At 39.3% G+C, this 15,623-nt stretch overlaps 2 protein-coding genes and 2 pseudogenes across 2 annotated transcripts; 3 read left to right on the forward strand and 1 right to left on the reverse strand.

The window, feature by feature from the left end:
• The first annotated feature begins 3,229 nt into the window (after positions 1 to 3,229).
• Positions 3,230 to 4,251, forward strand: LOC120291128. The gene is made up of 3 exons (XM_039308099.1): positions 3,230 to 3,363; positions 3,459 to 3,767; positions 3,838 to 4,251. Exons 2-3 carry the CDS (start codon positions 3,468 to 3,470, stop codon positions 4,060 to 4,062), a joined length of 525 nt encoding a protein of 174 aa, XP_039164033.1. The 5' UTR covers positions 3,230 to 3,363; positions 3,459 to 3,467; the 3' UTR covers positions 4,063 to 4,251.
• A 75-nt stretch (positions 4,252 to 4,326) lies between these two features.
• Positions 4,327 to 6,300, forward strand: LOC104417687 (annotated as a pseudogene).
• A 63-nt stretch (positions 6,301 to 6,363) lies between these two features.
• On the forward strand, positions 6,364 to 10,966 carry LOC104415523 (annotated as a pseudogene).
• Positions 10,967 to 13,482: 2,516 nt separating this feature from the next.
• Positions 13,483 to 14,569, reverse strand: LOC104415524. Its single transcript, XM_010026846.3, has 2 exons — positions 14,120 to 14,569; positions 13,483 to 13,962 (listed from the first exon to the last, which is right to left on the reverse strand). Exons 1-2 carry the CDS (start codon positions 14,525 to 14,527, stop codon positions 13,675 to 13,677), a joined length of 696 nt encoding a protein of 231 aa, XP_010025148.2. The 5' UTR covers positions 14,528 to 14,569; the 3' UTR covers positions 13,483 to 13,674.
• Between the last annotated feature and the right edge of the window lie 1,054 nt (positions 14,570 to 15,623).

Consider the following 15,623-nt stretch of genomic DNA (forward strand, 5'->3'; position numbering starts at 1 on the left):
ACTTCTTCAGTCTAATTCATTCCTCAATTTAGGACATGGTGAGGATTCTATGACAACAAGAATGGAAAAGGTAGACAAATGTGGGCATGCCAAAAATCGAAGTACGCGTGAAGAATAGTATGTGTCGGGGTTAGGATTAGAACTCTGACCATCGAGCTTTAATACTTTAGAAAAAAAATTTGTATAGTTGGAAACAAGAGATAAAAACCTAATACTTAGTATTATAGAGACTCGTGAAATGGGTGGATTAGGTTGGGTTTGGGTTGAGTGAAAAATAAATTGACCTAATTTGGCCAATTTAAGTTGTTTTGACTTATTTTTATGCAATACAAATTTAGATACTCATAATGATCTGACGCGTTTTTCTATCTAACCTAATTCATATGGTTAAAGCGCTTTCATGTTCTACCTAATATAGGAAAACTCATCTGCAAACTGAGGTAAGGACGTGGAGTGAGTGATTGCGAGATTAGTAAGGGCGAGAGAGAGTCATAGAGGTGAATTGGTTTAAGTAAACCGTGAGTTTGTTTAATATCCATATTATTTTAGACTTTACTATTTTAAATCCATTTACTAAATATAACTAATCCATGCAATAACTCAACTTTTCAAATATGGGTTAAGATATAAGTTTATTGCTCATTTTAAAAGATCATTACTATATAGTGACAAGCAATGCATGTGAAAAAACAGCCTAAACAATGTAATGCAAAAGTCTTCGTCCGCAACTATCACAACCTTTTTAACTATAGAAGGGATGTCAAGTTATTAGCAAATTAGAAACGAAAAGAAGCAAATATTAAATCACAGTAACAATACATTGAACATGATTTCTACATTCCAACTTGATAATTATTGTTTCTAACAAGTTTTACTTCTTCTTTTTTTCTTTTTTCTTTTTTAATTTCACACCCAAGAAAAAAGAAAAAAGAAGGGCATCTAGCGTCAGTAGACTATAGATCACCCACAGGAGAATGTTTTAGCTTAATGCTGAAAATTTAGCGTGCACACCCCTCTCTACTAGGCAAAGCCCTTATCTATACCCTCATCACGATGCATACGGAAAATTCAAGACCGACGGTACGCCTAACTCTACAGATTAATCAAGGTTAGTCACTTGATGGACTTCTCCATAGTTTTCAATTTCCACGTGCTTTCAATAGCCAACTAAGAAAGTAAAAAGCAATTCCAACTTTTTCCATGCAAGTGGCCCGATTTTGATTTCCATTTCCATATATCGCAAATATACACGCAAGCGTGGCGACTTGCACATATTCTTGATGCCATCATCTAAAATTCAGTTTGATTCCACGATAAGTTCAAAAGAGAGTTTAATAAACAACCCGTTGAAATTCAAGATCGACAATACGCCTAACTCTAGGTGCCATGCTCTACAGATTAATCAAGTTTAGTCACTTGATAGACTTCTCCATGGTTTTCGATTTCCATGTGCTTTCAATAGCAAACTAAGAAAGTAAGAAGCACCTACAGCTTTTTCATGCAAATGACCCAATTTCCCATATATCGCAAAGATACATGCAAGCACCATGCACCTGCACATGCTCTTGTTGTCATCATTTGAAATTCAGTTTGATTCCACATAAGTTCAAAAGAGAGTTTAATAAGCAACCCGTTGAAGTGATGGTTCTCCCTTAGACAATCTCTTTGAATTATCAAAATCATGGTATAGACCAATTTAATTTTTTTGTTAGGAGTTGGTACCTGAGACAATCTCTTTGAATTTAAAACCTGAATTAATGGTCATTTTAGTGGAACCTCAATGATGGGGGAGTCCGAGACGACCTTTTCTTCCCCTTGAATAGAGGCTTCTTCTAAAGGGGCTGCTAATTTCTAAGGAATATAAAAATGAAAAAAGAAAAAGGAGAAAAAGGAAGAGACAACGTGGAAACCCAATAATAAATAAATGAATACCTTACGTATGTGCATGCGGTCCTCTAGATGTCCTCGTGGTATGTGTGAATATTATATTGAGTCCGTGAGAATTAGATCAATAATAATAATAATAATAATAATAATAATAATAATAATAATAATAATAATATCATCATCATCATAGATATACCAAAAAGAAAAGCGCTTTGATTCTTCTTCTACAAAAGCCAAATGTGAGGTGCTGCTCTGGCCACCTCGGCGGTCAATCCTTGAGATGAGATCATTGACTTGCCACCGCGCGGTTGGCGGATTTCCCATGTGGGATAATAACCGGGTATTTGTCCTTAGCCGATCGAAATCTTTCCAGATATGATGTACGGACTTTGGTTTACATGTCGTTATACAGCTTAACACAGCATGCGTATCAAACATTAACATTTCAAATGAAAAGATATGACACCGCATTCGGATTCTCCACCAATGCACATGAGATTTTTCTTTTTAAGTCTCAAACTTAATATATAAATGCAAATTCAATCAAAATTTTTCAATGTATTAATTCAATTTTAAACTTTTGAAGATTTACCAATATAGCAATTTCGGTCAATTTTGGCTAACAACCACCTATCGTCATTTAAAATTGCTCGAATAGACTATTGACAAATCTTAATAAAAGGTTAGGACTAAATTAAGCAAATTGAAAAATTTTAGACTGAATTGGTATCCTTGTAATAAGTTTTATGACTATTTTTGGGAAATCATTATATATATTATCTTGATTAATAGAAATATCGCGACTAAATTTGAGGGGGACTTTGAATGCTGATGTGTACGTGTTTTTCACAAATTCGAATTGGTTTAAACATCTTCACAATTTAAGTAAGTTTGATTTCCACACACAAACCCTAGAAGCAGAAATATCTTTCACAAATTCGAATTGGTTTAAACATCTTCACAATTTAAGTAAGTTCGATTTCCACACACAAACCCTAGAAGCAGAAAAATGCCCCAGTCAGACGGCTCTATCCAATGCCAGTTCATCCATTTGAGAGTTGTCTAATTTCGGCGAGTAGGAATTATCCTGTCCAATCTCGTATCTCATGTAGGGAAAGATTGGTGGCCGGGCGGTGGTGGTAGATGTAGCTTTATTAATTCACTTCAAGTGTTAACTTTGATTTGAATAGTTGAAAATTCAAAATAAGTAATATTTTATCATTTTTTTTTTTTTGTTTTTTTTCAATCTGACTTGGCTCACCCATGCTCTAACTCCGCATACATAGCATAAACGACGTCGCGAAACATGTTTTCCCCAATTTAAAACTCTGATTGGTGGAAGAGAAAACCCATTTCTCGGTCATCCTAAACAGAATACCGCCCCGCTCTCTCATTTCGTCGTCGAATCTCTGCAAACGTCGGACGGCGATCGCGGTGAGGCTCCACCGTCTTTTTCCCTTCGAGCGTCGTCGACAGGTCAGTATGTGGAAATGAGGTCGAGCTCTGCCATTTTTTTTTTTTTCCTTTTTTTCTTTATGCGTACGTTATTTGCACCTATTGTTCTTGAACAGAACAGAGGTATGGATGATGAAAGACTCAAAGACATGGCGGCAGGTTGGGGTGTGTTATACCATGATATTTTGGCAAGGGATAGGCAAGAGCTGATAAGCTTTTATGATGAAGCGTGCATGGATTTTGATGGGGTCCGTCTTGGGACCCCGGAGGCCATTGCTGCGTTTGTGAACGGTTTGGATAGATTCAAGTTCCATTTGGATGAGTTCGATGCGTTCGTTGACCACGTCGCTCAACGCATCTACGCCTCCTTTGGTGGACAGTATGGGAGGGAAGAGGACGTTGTGCTACCATACAACTTCAACCATGTATTCTCTTTTCTTTTGCTGTGCCTTTTTTTTGGGAATAGGAAGAATACTGATTTGTGTTTTGCTCTAGAGTTTTATTCTGCAAATGACAGCACAGCAGGGAGCAACCCTTGTATTTTCCGTCTTCCGTACGGAACCAGATGCCATGGATGAAGGACAGGCAGCGGAGGAGGAGGAGGAGGAGGAGGAGGAGGAGGAGGACCGATCCCAGTTTCAGGCACTACTGGAGAAAGTGGGGCTCCCGGATATGGAGGAAGGCAGGACAGCGCCACCAGCAGCGGCGCTGGATGCTTGAAGCGCTCCCAGCTTTGCTTTACATTTTATTAGACTGAAACTCATTTTGTCTGTATATAGATGTGTGCTATGCATACAACAATAGCTAATATGATGATGTTTAGTTGAGTTTGAAGCTTAGATGTAATCAATGGCACCCAGGACTGCGAATTAAGGACTACTTTTAATACCAAATGGCCATTTTAGCTCCTTTCATATGTCTTACCGAACAGTCTCGATAACATATCGATGGGAACATTAGAAGTCAATTTAATTACAGGAGAAGATGAGCTGTCGAATAGACTGTATCTCCTACGTGTTTGATCACTTACGAGACTCCATTGGTGCATATATCAGATTCCTTGAGAAGAAAGAAGACATTGCCGAGATCCAGAAATCCTTTGCAGGTTTATGGAGCTTAGAAGACCCTCATATTGTTGGTAAAGCAATTGAAAGTCCCGAGCTATTTGTCATGAAGCCCCAGAGGGAAGGGGGAGGTAATATTGATTGTAGTTGTGATTAATTTTCGGAAAATTTCTCCTTCCATTTTAGCTTTACCAGATGCTTTCTTTATAGATATGTTTTATTACCATACTAGTGAAAATCCCGCGTTTGAGGCGGGTTTTATTCTTCTCATAAAATATTTCTGCGTCAGCATTTCTTACAATGTTATAATGACTGCATCCTTACTCTAGTTTTCATAAAGATTTACATTTATATGTATTGATGATTGAATAGAACGATTATTAGTATCCTCATGATGTTTTATGCAAGTCGATTATTTCTGTTAGATTCATGATTATAATATACTTCTCTATTTCCTGCACATTTTGATTGTTAGGATTCCCTCATTACTATATCATAATTCCATGAGACTGGCCACAATGAACAATACTTGATAATGTACGTATGAACATTCGTAAGCCAAGCTTGGCTAAACAATTGACTTAATGTTCAAAACATATAGCATTATGCGATGTAAAAGAATACTAAACAATGTAATCATGACATTTCCTCCAAATAACCAACTTTGTCCAATTGGTTATGGAAAAAGTGGACTTTGTTCCAGAAAATGTCATCAACTTAAAAAAATTTCTGGGTGGAATGCAAATAAATGATTATCCACAAAGTAAGTAAACAGAGGGAATGGAAAGAAACCAATAAGAGGAAATATGAAATCCATTCTTCACACAACCTCAAGAAGTTGACAGGCGTCAAATTAGTGCCACTTGAAAACCCTATGTCATAAAATAGTAAGAAGTGCGGAAATCTTAAGCCCTGGGTCAATGCTTGAAAGGTGTGACTTAAGTTTTGTTTCTTGCTGTATTGTAGGAATGGAGAGCAAGGCTACTTACGGAAGAGTCATCTGCAATTAAGTGCCCATCCATATCTTATCATTTAGCCGGCACGAAAAGATTCAGCAAGAACTTGCAAAACCTAATGTACTTCAAAGGTGATATATTTTGTTCAACAGATCACATTTCTTCATCCTCTGTGCTTTATATGGAATCGTACCATTCCTGGAAAAACTCCTGAAGCACAAATGTATATAGATGTGTGCTATGCATACAACAATAGCTAATATGATGATGTTTAGTTGAGTTTGAAGCTAAGATGTAATCAATGGCACCCAGGACTGCGAATTAAGGACTACCTTTAATACCAAATGGCCATTTTAGCTCCATTCATATGTCTTACCGAACAGTCTCGATAACATATCGATGGGAAAATTAGAAGTCAATTTAATTACAGGAGAAGATGCACTGTCGAATAGACTCTATCTCCTACGTGTTTGATCACTTACGAGACTCCATTGGTGCATATATCAGATTCCTTGAGAACAAAGAAGACATTGCCGAGATCCAGAAATCCTTTGCAGGTTTATGGAGCTTAGAAGACCCTCATATTGTTGGTAAAGCAATTGAAAGTCCCGAGCTATTTGTCATGAAGCCCCAGAGGGAAGGGGGAGGTAATTATCTCTCACCTTGATTATATTATTCAAGGATTGCTTTGTTATAAGCCGCGCTATCTTCTTTCTAAAATGAAGTCATTTCTCTCTTTAGGGAACAACATCTATGGCGACGATGTGAGAGAAACCCTATTAAGGCTGCAACGTGAAGGGAGTGAGGAGGATGCTGCCTATATCCTCATGCATAGAATTTTTCCGTCCATTTCTCCCACAACTCTCATTCGTGATGGCATTTGTTATAAAGATCACGCCATGTCAGAACTCGGGGTATATGGTGCTTATGTGAGGTAATTTTTTGATGTCACTCCATCTCTCATTAGTTTGATGGATGTGATCTCTGATTAATCAAAATCAATGACTTGGAATATGCGACTTTCTGATGTGCTGTTTATGGAGTTTCCTGTCGAATTTGATCTGGGTTGTTTAATTCTACAGTTTGACTGATAATGGTATTTATGCGTATGTGTTGCAGAGATCAGGAAAAGCACCTGGGGTCGGTCTGATGCATGCTCCGTTTGCTTTGTTGCCCATCTCATTCCCGCGAGTCAGTTTAGGGAGGCTTGCGAATTAGCTCCTATTTTCAATGAGCTTGTCGATCGTGTGAGTTTGGATGGAAAGTTTTTACAAGATTCATTATCCAGGTATTTATTCTGCTTTATCTATATGTCTGCAGCATGTAGTTTTTTTTTTTTTTCTTCTTTTGGTCGAATACGGCATGTAGTTTATGCTATAAGCATATAGTGTCCAATTCAAGAAGATTAAGACCATTGTTTCATGTGAATTCTTAGGTCTGATTCAATTCTCACTCTGCTTTGGCTTGTATCATATGCTCTTGGTTGTTTCTTAGCTTATGAAAATTCAACTCCTTTTAGCTCTTCTATTTTTCTCATAACCTAGTATTTTGGAAATTATGAGCCCTTCTACCTTCCTTGCAATCAATGGTATTTTTGTAGTCCGGCTTTTAGTTGTCGCATTGGTGAAGCAAGTCCGAACTTACTGTTGAATTACATGATGTAACTTCTTCTCATTGCAGAACAAAAGAGGTGGATGCTTTCACCTCTCGACTCGTAGATATCCATTCCAAGATGATGGAAATTAATAAAAAAGATGTAAGTTCATAAATTTAGAATTTTGTGAAAGCTTTACCTTAAGTTTGGTTGCAATAGTGTATTAAAACTGGCTTTTCAAGTTCATGTCACTTTGATTGGCTGCTTTCCTCGTCTGGAAGAAAAATATGCTGATTGCTGAATATGATTAGTGTGCTAAACCCCATAATTTTGCTCTCTCAATTCTCCACAGGAGATACGACTGGGTTTGCATCAATCGGATTATACGCTTGATGAACAAACGAAGTTACTGCTTCAGATAGAACTGAACACCATATCATCCTCATTTCCGGGTCTTGGCTGTCTTGTTAGTGAGCTCCACAGGTTAGGTTGGTCATATGTACTGACTCTTACATTCCCTGTGATTTCTCTAAGCCCATACGCACCTGTTCACATGCACGGTCAAAGATGGTCACAGAAGACCAAAAGCTTGATCTTAACGTCAGGTGGCAATGACACGGGTCCTTGCTCAGCCATTATGGCGAAACTCTTGGGTTAGATCCCAGGAGGATCCCTACCAATGCTGCTGTGAGTCATTATGCAGAGGCCTTGGCCAAAGCTTGGATCGAGTTCAATAACCCAAAGTAAGAATTGCAAAATAATTATGGTCGTCTTCTTTTCTTTTTTTTATTCATAGGTCTGCATATGTGGAGTATATTTCATTAAGACCTGATTACAGTTGATTACTTTTAACAGGGCCACTGTTCTGGTTGTGGTTCAGACAGAGGAACGAAATATGTACGACCAGCACTGGCTTAGCTCTGTCGTGAGCGAAAGATATCCTTCTATATACTAGCGATTGTTTTGAGATATCAGAAGGGTAGGTTATATCTGTGATTATCTCTCTTTGTCTCTCTTAGATCATTTCTTGGATTCTACATCTATCTGCTATGATGCTCTGCGTCCAAAAATCTGCTTTCCAAACTATAAAGTTCTCTATTTCTGTCCATCAGTCTCTTCATGTCCATAATTTGCTTTGGATGCTTCCTTAATTATATAACACACATAATGTGAGGTCTATTCGGAAGACCTTAGCAGAAATTGATGCAGAGGGGGAACTTCAGCCTGATGGGACGTTACTTGTGTATGTAGTTGCTGACATCTCTAGTTTATCTTGTTGAACTTTGGCTTTACATGCACATTTCACTTACATAATGAAGATTTGCTATTGCAAGAGGTGGAGTCCCTGTAGCAGTTATTTATTTATTTTAGAGCCGGGTATACCCCAAATGATTATCCTTCAGAATCGGTACATCCTTAAGCCTTATCCTAATAATTAGCTAATAGCAACTAAGAGAAGATTGTCTTCCTTGAAATATTGACTGTAGCTGTGATTAATTTTCAGAAAATTTCTCCTTCCATTTTAGCTTTACCAGATGCTTTCTTTATAGATATGTTTTATTACCATACTAGTGAAAATCCCGCGTTTGAGGCGGGTTTTATTCTTCTCATAAAATATTTCTGTGGCAGCATTTCTTACAATGTTATAGTGACTGCATCCTTACTCTAGTTTTCATAAAGATTCGCTTTTATATGTCTTGATGACTGAATAGAACAATTATTAGTATCATCATGATGTTTTATGCAAGTCGATTATTTCTGTTAGATTCATGATTATAATATACTTCTCTATTTCCTGCACATTTTGATTGTTAGGATTCCCTCATTACTATATCATAATTCCATGAGACTGGCCACAATGAACAATACTTGATAATGTACATATGAACATTCGTAAGCCAAGCTTGGCTAAACAATTGACTTCATGTTCAAAACATATAGCATTATGCGATGTAAAAGAATACTAAACAATGTAATCATGACATTTCCTCCAAATAACCAAGTTTGTCCAATTGGTTATGGAAAAAGTGGACTTTGTTCCAGAAAATATCATCAACTTAAAAAAATTTCTGGGTGGAAGGCAAATAAATGATTATCCAGAAAGTAAGTAAACAGAGGGAATGGAAAGAAACCAATAAGAGGAAATATGAAATCCATTCTTCACACAACCTCAAGCAGTTGACTGGCGTCAAATTAGTGCCACTTGAAAACCCTATGTTATAAAATAGTAAGAAGTGCGGAAATCTTAAGCCCTGGGTCAATGCTTGAAAGGTGTGACTTAAGTTTTGTTTCTTGCTGTATTGTAGGAATGGAGAGCAAGGCTACTTACGGAAGAGTCATCTGCAATTAAGTGCCCATCCATATCTTATCATTTAGCCGGCACGAAAAGATTCAGCAAGAACTTGCAAAACCTAATGTACTTGAAAGGTGATATATTTTGTTCAACAGATCACATTTCTTCATCCTCTGTGCTTTATATGGAATCGTACCATTCCTGGAAAAACTCCTGAAGCACAAATGTATATAGATGTGTGCTATGCATACAACAATAGCTAATATGATGATGTTTAGTTGAGTTTGAAGCTTAGATGTAATCAATGGCACCCAGGACTGCGAATTAAGGACTACTTTTAATACCAAATGGCCATTTTAGCTCCTTTCATATGTCTTACCGAACAGTCTCGATAACATATCGATGGGAACATTAGAAGTCAATTTAATTACAGGAGAAGATGCACTGTCGAATAGACTCTATCTCCTACGTGTTTGATCACTTACGAGACTCCATTGGTGCATATATCAGATTCCTTGAGAACAAAGAAGACATTGCCGAGATCCAGAAATCCTTTGCAGGTTTATGGAGCTTAGAAGACCCTCATATTGTTGGTAAAGCAATTGAAAGTCCCGAGCTATTTGTCATGAAGCCCCAGAGGGAAGGGGGAGGTAATTATCTCTCACCTTGATTATATTATTCAAGGATTGCTTTGTTATAAGCCGCGCTATCTTCTTTCTAAAATGAAGTCATTTCTCTCTTTAGGGAACAACATCTATGGCGACGACGTGAGAGAAACCCTATTAAGGCTGCAACGTGAAGGTAGTGAGGAGGATGCTGCCTATATCCTTATGCAAAGAATTTTTCCGTCCATTTCTCCCACAACTCTCATTCGTGATGGCATTTGTTATAAAGATCACGCCATGTCAGAACTCGGGGTATATGGTGCTTATGTGAGGTAATTTTTTGATGTCGCTCCATCTCTCATTAGTTTGATGGATGTGATCTCGGATTAATTAAAATCAATGACTTGGAATTTAATCTTTGCAGTTGGAGTCGGATGGGAAAATCTGATAACCAAAGCTTCTGTTTTTAATTTATTTCATGCCTTCTACAGCACCGTTGTTCGCACGTGTTAGCACTAGTGAATTCAGCGACAGTGTTTGTAAATGCATTTGATGTGCTCATGGTAATCTGAGATTGATCTTACCAGGAAGAAAGAGAATGTCATCGTAAATGAACAGTGTGGTTATTTAATGAGAACAAAGATATCATCATCACATGAAGGTGGAGTCGCTGGTGGATTTGCAGTTCTGGATAGCTTATATTTGACTTGAGAATTGAGGCGCTTGGATTTCAGCTGTATTCTCTTGTTGGACTCCTCATTCTGATATCTAACGGGGATTGATGCATGCTCACAAGACCTCCGAACAAGTTCCGACACCCCATTGGATTTGGAAACTTTGCGAATTGATAAAGTTAAATTCCGATTGAAGATTTTTGAATCGAGGAAGAAATCGAGGGGATTAAGGGGATTAAACGTCTTCCAATTTGTTGGCAAAAGTCGGCACATGTCAGTGAAGACAATACGTTAGATCTGATCTAATGTATTTTCAGTTGACGTTACATGATGATCTGAAAGGTTCTCAGTGGGATGTTGATTTTTTAACTTTTTTTGACGATTGATTTTCTAACTTTGAGCGGTGGTAATTCCAAGTTATTTTGAATTTTCTCTGAACTGTTTGAACCCGATTATGGGTAGATTCTGAGCTAAATTGGCCCACTCCGGAACCGGGAACTTGACCAGACGGGGCTGGGTCCTAGTTTGTGAAATTGGGAACCAACCTATTCGGCTTTGGATTCGGATTTGCCCGATCCGATTCCCGGGGTCCATGGAACTGGCTGCATGTCCCTTTTTCTTTTGTTCAGAGGAAAGGGAACATAAATTATAATTGACGAAGAGTAAGGGGAAGCAAAATTCAGTTCTGCTTGAATCGATCATTTTCTCTTTGCTAAAACCAATAAGCACCGAGACTTTGTGCTCTAATCTCATTCTCGGAGGAGAGTAAAAATGGAAGTTTTGGAGGTTGGAGCAGTTACCCATTATGTGATATATTTTATACCATATGCATATTATTCGCTCATTATTTTGCATAGGCCTTGAGCAATATGGTTCCTAAATGGATTCGGCAAACGAAAGTTGTGAGGCAGATTAGCCGAATGCTGGTGAATCATCTGGGGCTGACATTGACTGAGGAGGACACACAGAATGTCGTTGATCTAATTGAACCGTACGGCCAAATAAACAATGGAGTTATGCTCAATTAATTCTCCTTGATGCTTACTATTAGTTTGTTGGACTATCCCGGGCTATTGTCTTCCGAACAATTCTAAAAATTGACAAAATTCTAATCTATAAATTTCTGCTGTTTTATTTTTTGCGCACTCTAAAGAATCGGGAGTACAACAAATTCAGTGGTTAAAAATAGAAGGTGGTAGGGTTATCAGATAAGAATCATTGTTCTAAAATTTTAGCTAACTTGATATACCTGGACCAGCGAGCAAACGATGATATCGTTATGCGTACAAGTTCCGTTGGTTTCTTTGAGGTGACTTGCATAATATGGACGATTTGAAAGTGGACAGAGGAAACCAAGTTCCCTCATGCTGTTTGGGCGGCTGGTCATGGCCTTATAGCTCTTTGACTATCAAACTCTGATGTTGTCGACAATTTGTGGCTTGAACCATGTACGTGGCAGGTTATTGTCCTCTTTTTCTTTCTCGTAATGAAATAGCATGCGCCTTATTAAGCTCATGAGCAAGTACCGGCAAGTGCCTTATTCCTATTTTAGGGGTCCTGTTCTACTGCTGAACAGGGAATGTCATCATCCTTCATGGATGTCAGCTCGCCATTTCAATCTTTTTGTGCTTTTTCCTTCTGGCACTTTTCAAGCTATGTGCATTGGCATGTTGTTCGTTATCGAACTTTTCATTCAGTGGTACCGTCATCCATTCATGCTATTGACATGATAAATTACCTTCTTTATCTGGGCACTCAGTGAATCAGTCCCATGCTTTTGTTGGCCATGATCCTTGCCGTCGTATCTAAGGATCAAGAGTTTAATATGAAACGGGATATCAAAACAGTCGAACACAATGACGTGAGATGTCTATTTATGGCTTTATCTGTCATTGGAGCATTTTGGCAGATTTAATTTAATCATTGTGCTACATTGAGCGTATCCACATGTGTCCTGGGTTGTTCTTGTTCTCCTCTTCGCAGGAGAAGTTATTTGCAGATGCATGCCTTATGGGATTTTCGAGCCCTTGGTCTTATAAAGACGTTCACTTTGACCCCTTTCTTGCAGGGAATTGGCTGTACAAAGATCGCCGAGGCACGGAGTGAAGGCTCTGTTAATGCTAACTCAGAACTAAGATCATACCTTGAAAAGTAGCTTGTATTTTGCTTTGGTTTGGATGTTGCTTCACAGCTTCTACTTCCTCCCGGGGAAGAATTTTCTCTCTTCTTCCGAACTGAAGCAAACTCAAGAGGTTGGTCCTGTAACATTATGCTTTGAGAAGTTTGTCGATGTTCTCTACCTTAGATTACCTTTCATGAGAAAACTCTCACAGCGAAAGGTGAATACATGTAGACATATATATTAAGATACATAACCTGTGACGGATGGCGACAGGAATGGTCATTCAGTACGGTTGGGGGCTTGATGAGAAGCAAATGGTGTCCCCCCTTCTTGCACGATTGAATCCACAAGTACCGGCGGAGACAGTCCTGCAATTTACTATCACAGTAATGCAGTACTTCTCCGGTCCATTTTGCATGCACTTTATGATTGTGAAATGGACAAATGCGGATCAATCTCGACGCTGGATAAGCACGGTCAATGCAAGGGAGGAGCCCCGCAAAGTCTCAAATAAAGGTGTAAAAAAAGGATACGCTTCTCCTGCATTTATCTGAAAATGTCATAATCAACTTGTCAAATGACCGGCTCGCTCCGCTGAATTCGTTGGTAGAGAGTCCTAGAGTCATCTGTCTACCTTCCATTTCGCCGATGGCGGCCAAAATGTAAATTGCTCCCTATTTATTTTTATCTTAACTCATGATTATCTGTACTATATTAAAGTCATGAAATAAAACTTGTATGTTAAAAGAAAAGTTATTTCCTCTAGAAGCATGGGCGAGGTATTGTCGAGAGGAGCAGTGTTTATCCATCATATTAACATCCTCACTGCTAATGTCATGAAACATTAAGTATATTACCACGAGAATTAGAAGGCCCTGCCACTGAGTTCAGTTCATAAGAGCAGTATGACATATGCTGAACTTGGATTCGAACATGAATCCAATACGTATTCACAAAAGTAGTGCAACAAAACATTGAAAATAAAACAAGAGTCTAGAACATTGAAAGTAAAACAGTTTTATCATCAGGTCTCTGTAGAGACGGAGGAAGTTTCATCATGGGTGGCATTCGGATTCGAAATGCTGAGGCGTTCGAAATGCGGAGGCGTACTCGGTGCCGTGGCAGCCGACGTCGGCGGGTATGCCGAGGATAGGATTTGATATAACGGGCCAAGAAAGGGCGCTGCCGAGCAGGGAGGTTTCGGTAGCCAGTAGGACAGACCCCCGGACCGAGGCTTCTTGAGATCAAAGAGCATCCCAGATTGTCGAGCTATGTAAAAGCTTCCTCCTCGTGCTGGCACCAGATTGAAGCTCTGAAGGTTAAGAATCAGAGCCAGCCAGAGCGTTAGACAAGGAGCTTGAGATGTACTCTCGGTATTTATGCGCGATGCGATTGATTAATGGATTGATCGATAAGAGAAATTGCAAAGCGTTGACAAGAAATAATAACTTAGAGAGAACGAGAGAGACCTGCTGTATAAGGGCGGCGTCCGCCTCCTCCTTCTTGCCGCCTAACCACGTCCCGCCGCGGACCAGGACGCGCACGGCGACCGATGCCGATGCGGGTGCCAAGCGATAGGTGCCGCAACTGATCTCGGGGAATTCGTGGTGGCACGGCTGCGGAAGGGAGATGAGTTTGGCGAGGATAGCCTCCTTGCCCTGGATCTTCCGGCCCTCGATTTTCAGCACCGATCGTTGCCGGTACAGGTTCACCAAGCCCTCCCTGTTCGCATCGAACGTGCTGTAGTAGTTCTCCACGAACCGCTTGGCCTCCGCTATCATCGCATCCCTGTCTTCTTCCGGACCCCTCATCGACATCTCTCCTCCTCCTCCTCCTCCTTCCGCTTCTGTCACCTCTTCTGGACCCATCGTCGACATCTCTCCTGGATCTGTGTGAACTGGAGACAATTTCTCCAGGGCTTCCAGGGTTTTCTTTTTTATTCTGGAAACATCGGGTCCGGATCCACCGACCGACCCGAAACCGGTTCTCCTTCGGCTGAAAAGACTAGAAAGCCCCCCCTTGTTTTTTTCTTTTTCCAGTTCAGCCCCTTCTTCGCCTGAATTTGGATTGATGGATTTTTTTACACCTTTGAAGGAACAGATTCTCTTGGACCGAGGTCCAAAACAAGGTACAATGATGTGAAAAATAGGTGGGAAATGGATCTCGTAGCTGTAACTTATGCTGCATCCAAGAAGCTTATAGACAGTGCACAATTCAGACATGATTGGGGTGCTTTGAAGGGGGGACACAAAGGAATATCATGTCAACATCAAGGTACTGCATCTTTCAACTTATAGTTTCTTCTTTGCATTATTCATTTCTTTGGGTTTTTAATGTTATTCTGCATGATTCCAGGAATTTGAAAGGATGTTTGAAGAGTTTGGGGGCTTTGATGGGTTGTACGTGAAGATGCTTGCTTCTGGGATCCCTACTGCCGTTCCAATTACGTGGGTACCTTTCTCAGAGTGGAATTTTCATCAGCAGTTCCTTTTGACGACGAGTCTCCTCCATCAATGCTTAATGGAGTTGTGGAGGACTCGAGCCATATCATATGCCAGAGGTTTTCGTTGTTGAAAAAGTCAAAACAGAAATGAATACAATTTATTCTCTAGAGATCTTTTATTGAGTTAAATTTGAATAATTGAGGTACTTGATCAAATAAATAAAAAGTTGAGATATTTGATAATAAGATGGACAAAAGTTCGGATATGTGCTGAGTGAGTTATTATCCTTCTGTCAATATTTTATTTTAGATTAAAATGGGTTGGGAGGGGTGACCAAAGCAACTTCACATCTGGGCATTAACTATAGTGGTCCCAAGAGCATGTATGCAAGAGAGGTATCGCTATGTGGTTTCAAAGTCTTTTAAGGAAATATAAATCCTAGCGTAAAAGCAAACGAATCAGACTTTAAAAAGATCTAATCATATTGCTATCGTGACGATTGAATTGAAAAGAAACACCAATAGCATCA

This window comes from Eucalyptus grandis, chromosome 3 (assembly GCF_016545825.1).
Source record: "Eucalyptus grandis isolate ANBG69807.140 chromosome 3, ASM1654582v1, whole genome shotgun sequence".
Classification (NCBI taxonomy): domain Eukaryota; kingdom Viridiplantae; phylum Streptophyta; class Magnoliopsida; order Myrtales; family Myrtaceae; genus Eucalyptus; species Eucalyptus grandis.

Coding starts and splice junctions, on each gene's coding strand:
- LOC120291128 (XM_039308099.1), top strand. CDS start 3,468: ATGGATGATGAAAGACTCAAAGACATGGCGGCAGGTTGGGGTGTGTTA. Junction 3,768..3,837: donor TACCATACAACTTCAACCAT/GTATTCTCTTTT, acceptor GTTTTGCTCTAG/AGTTTTATTCTGCAAATGAC.
- LOC104415524 (XM_010026846.3), bottom strand. CDS start 14,527: ATGTCGACGATGGGTCCAGAAGAGGTGACAGAAGCGGAAGGAGGAGGA. Junction 13,963..14,119: donor ACGCCGCCCTTATACAGCAG/GTCTCTCTCGTT, acceptor CTTAACCTTCAG/AGCTTCAATCTGGTGCCAGC.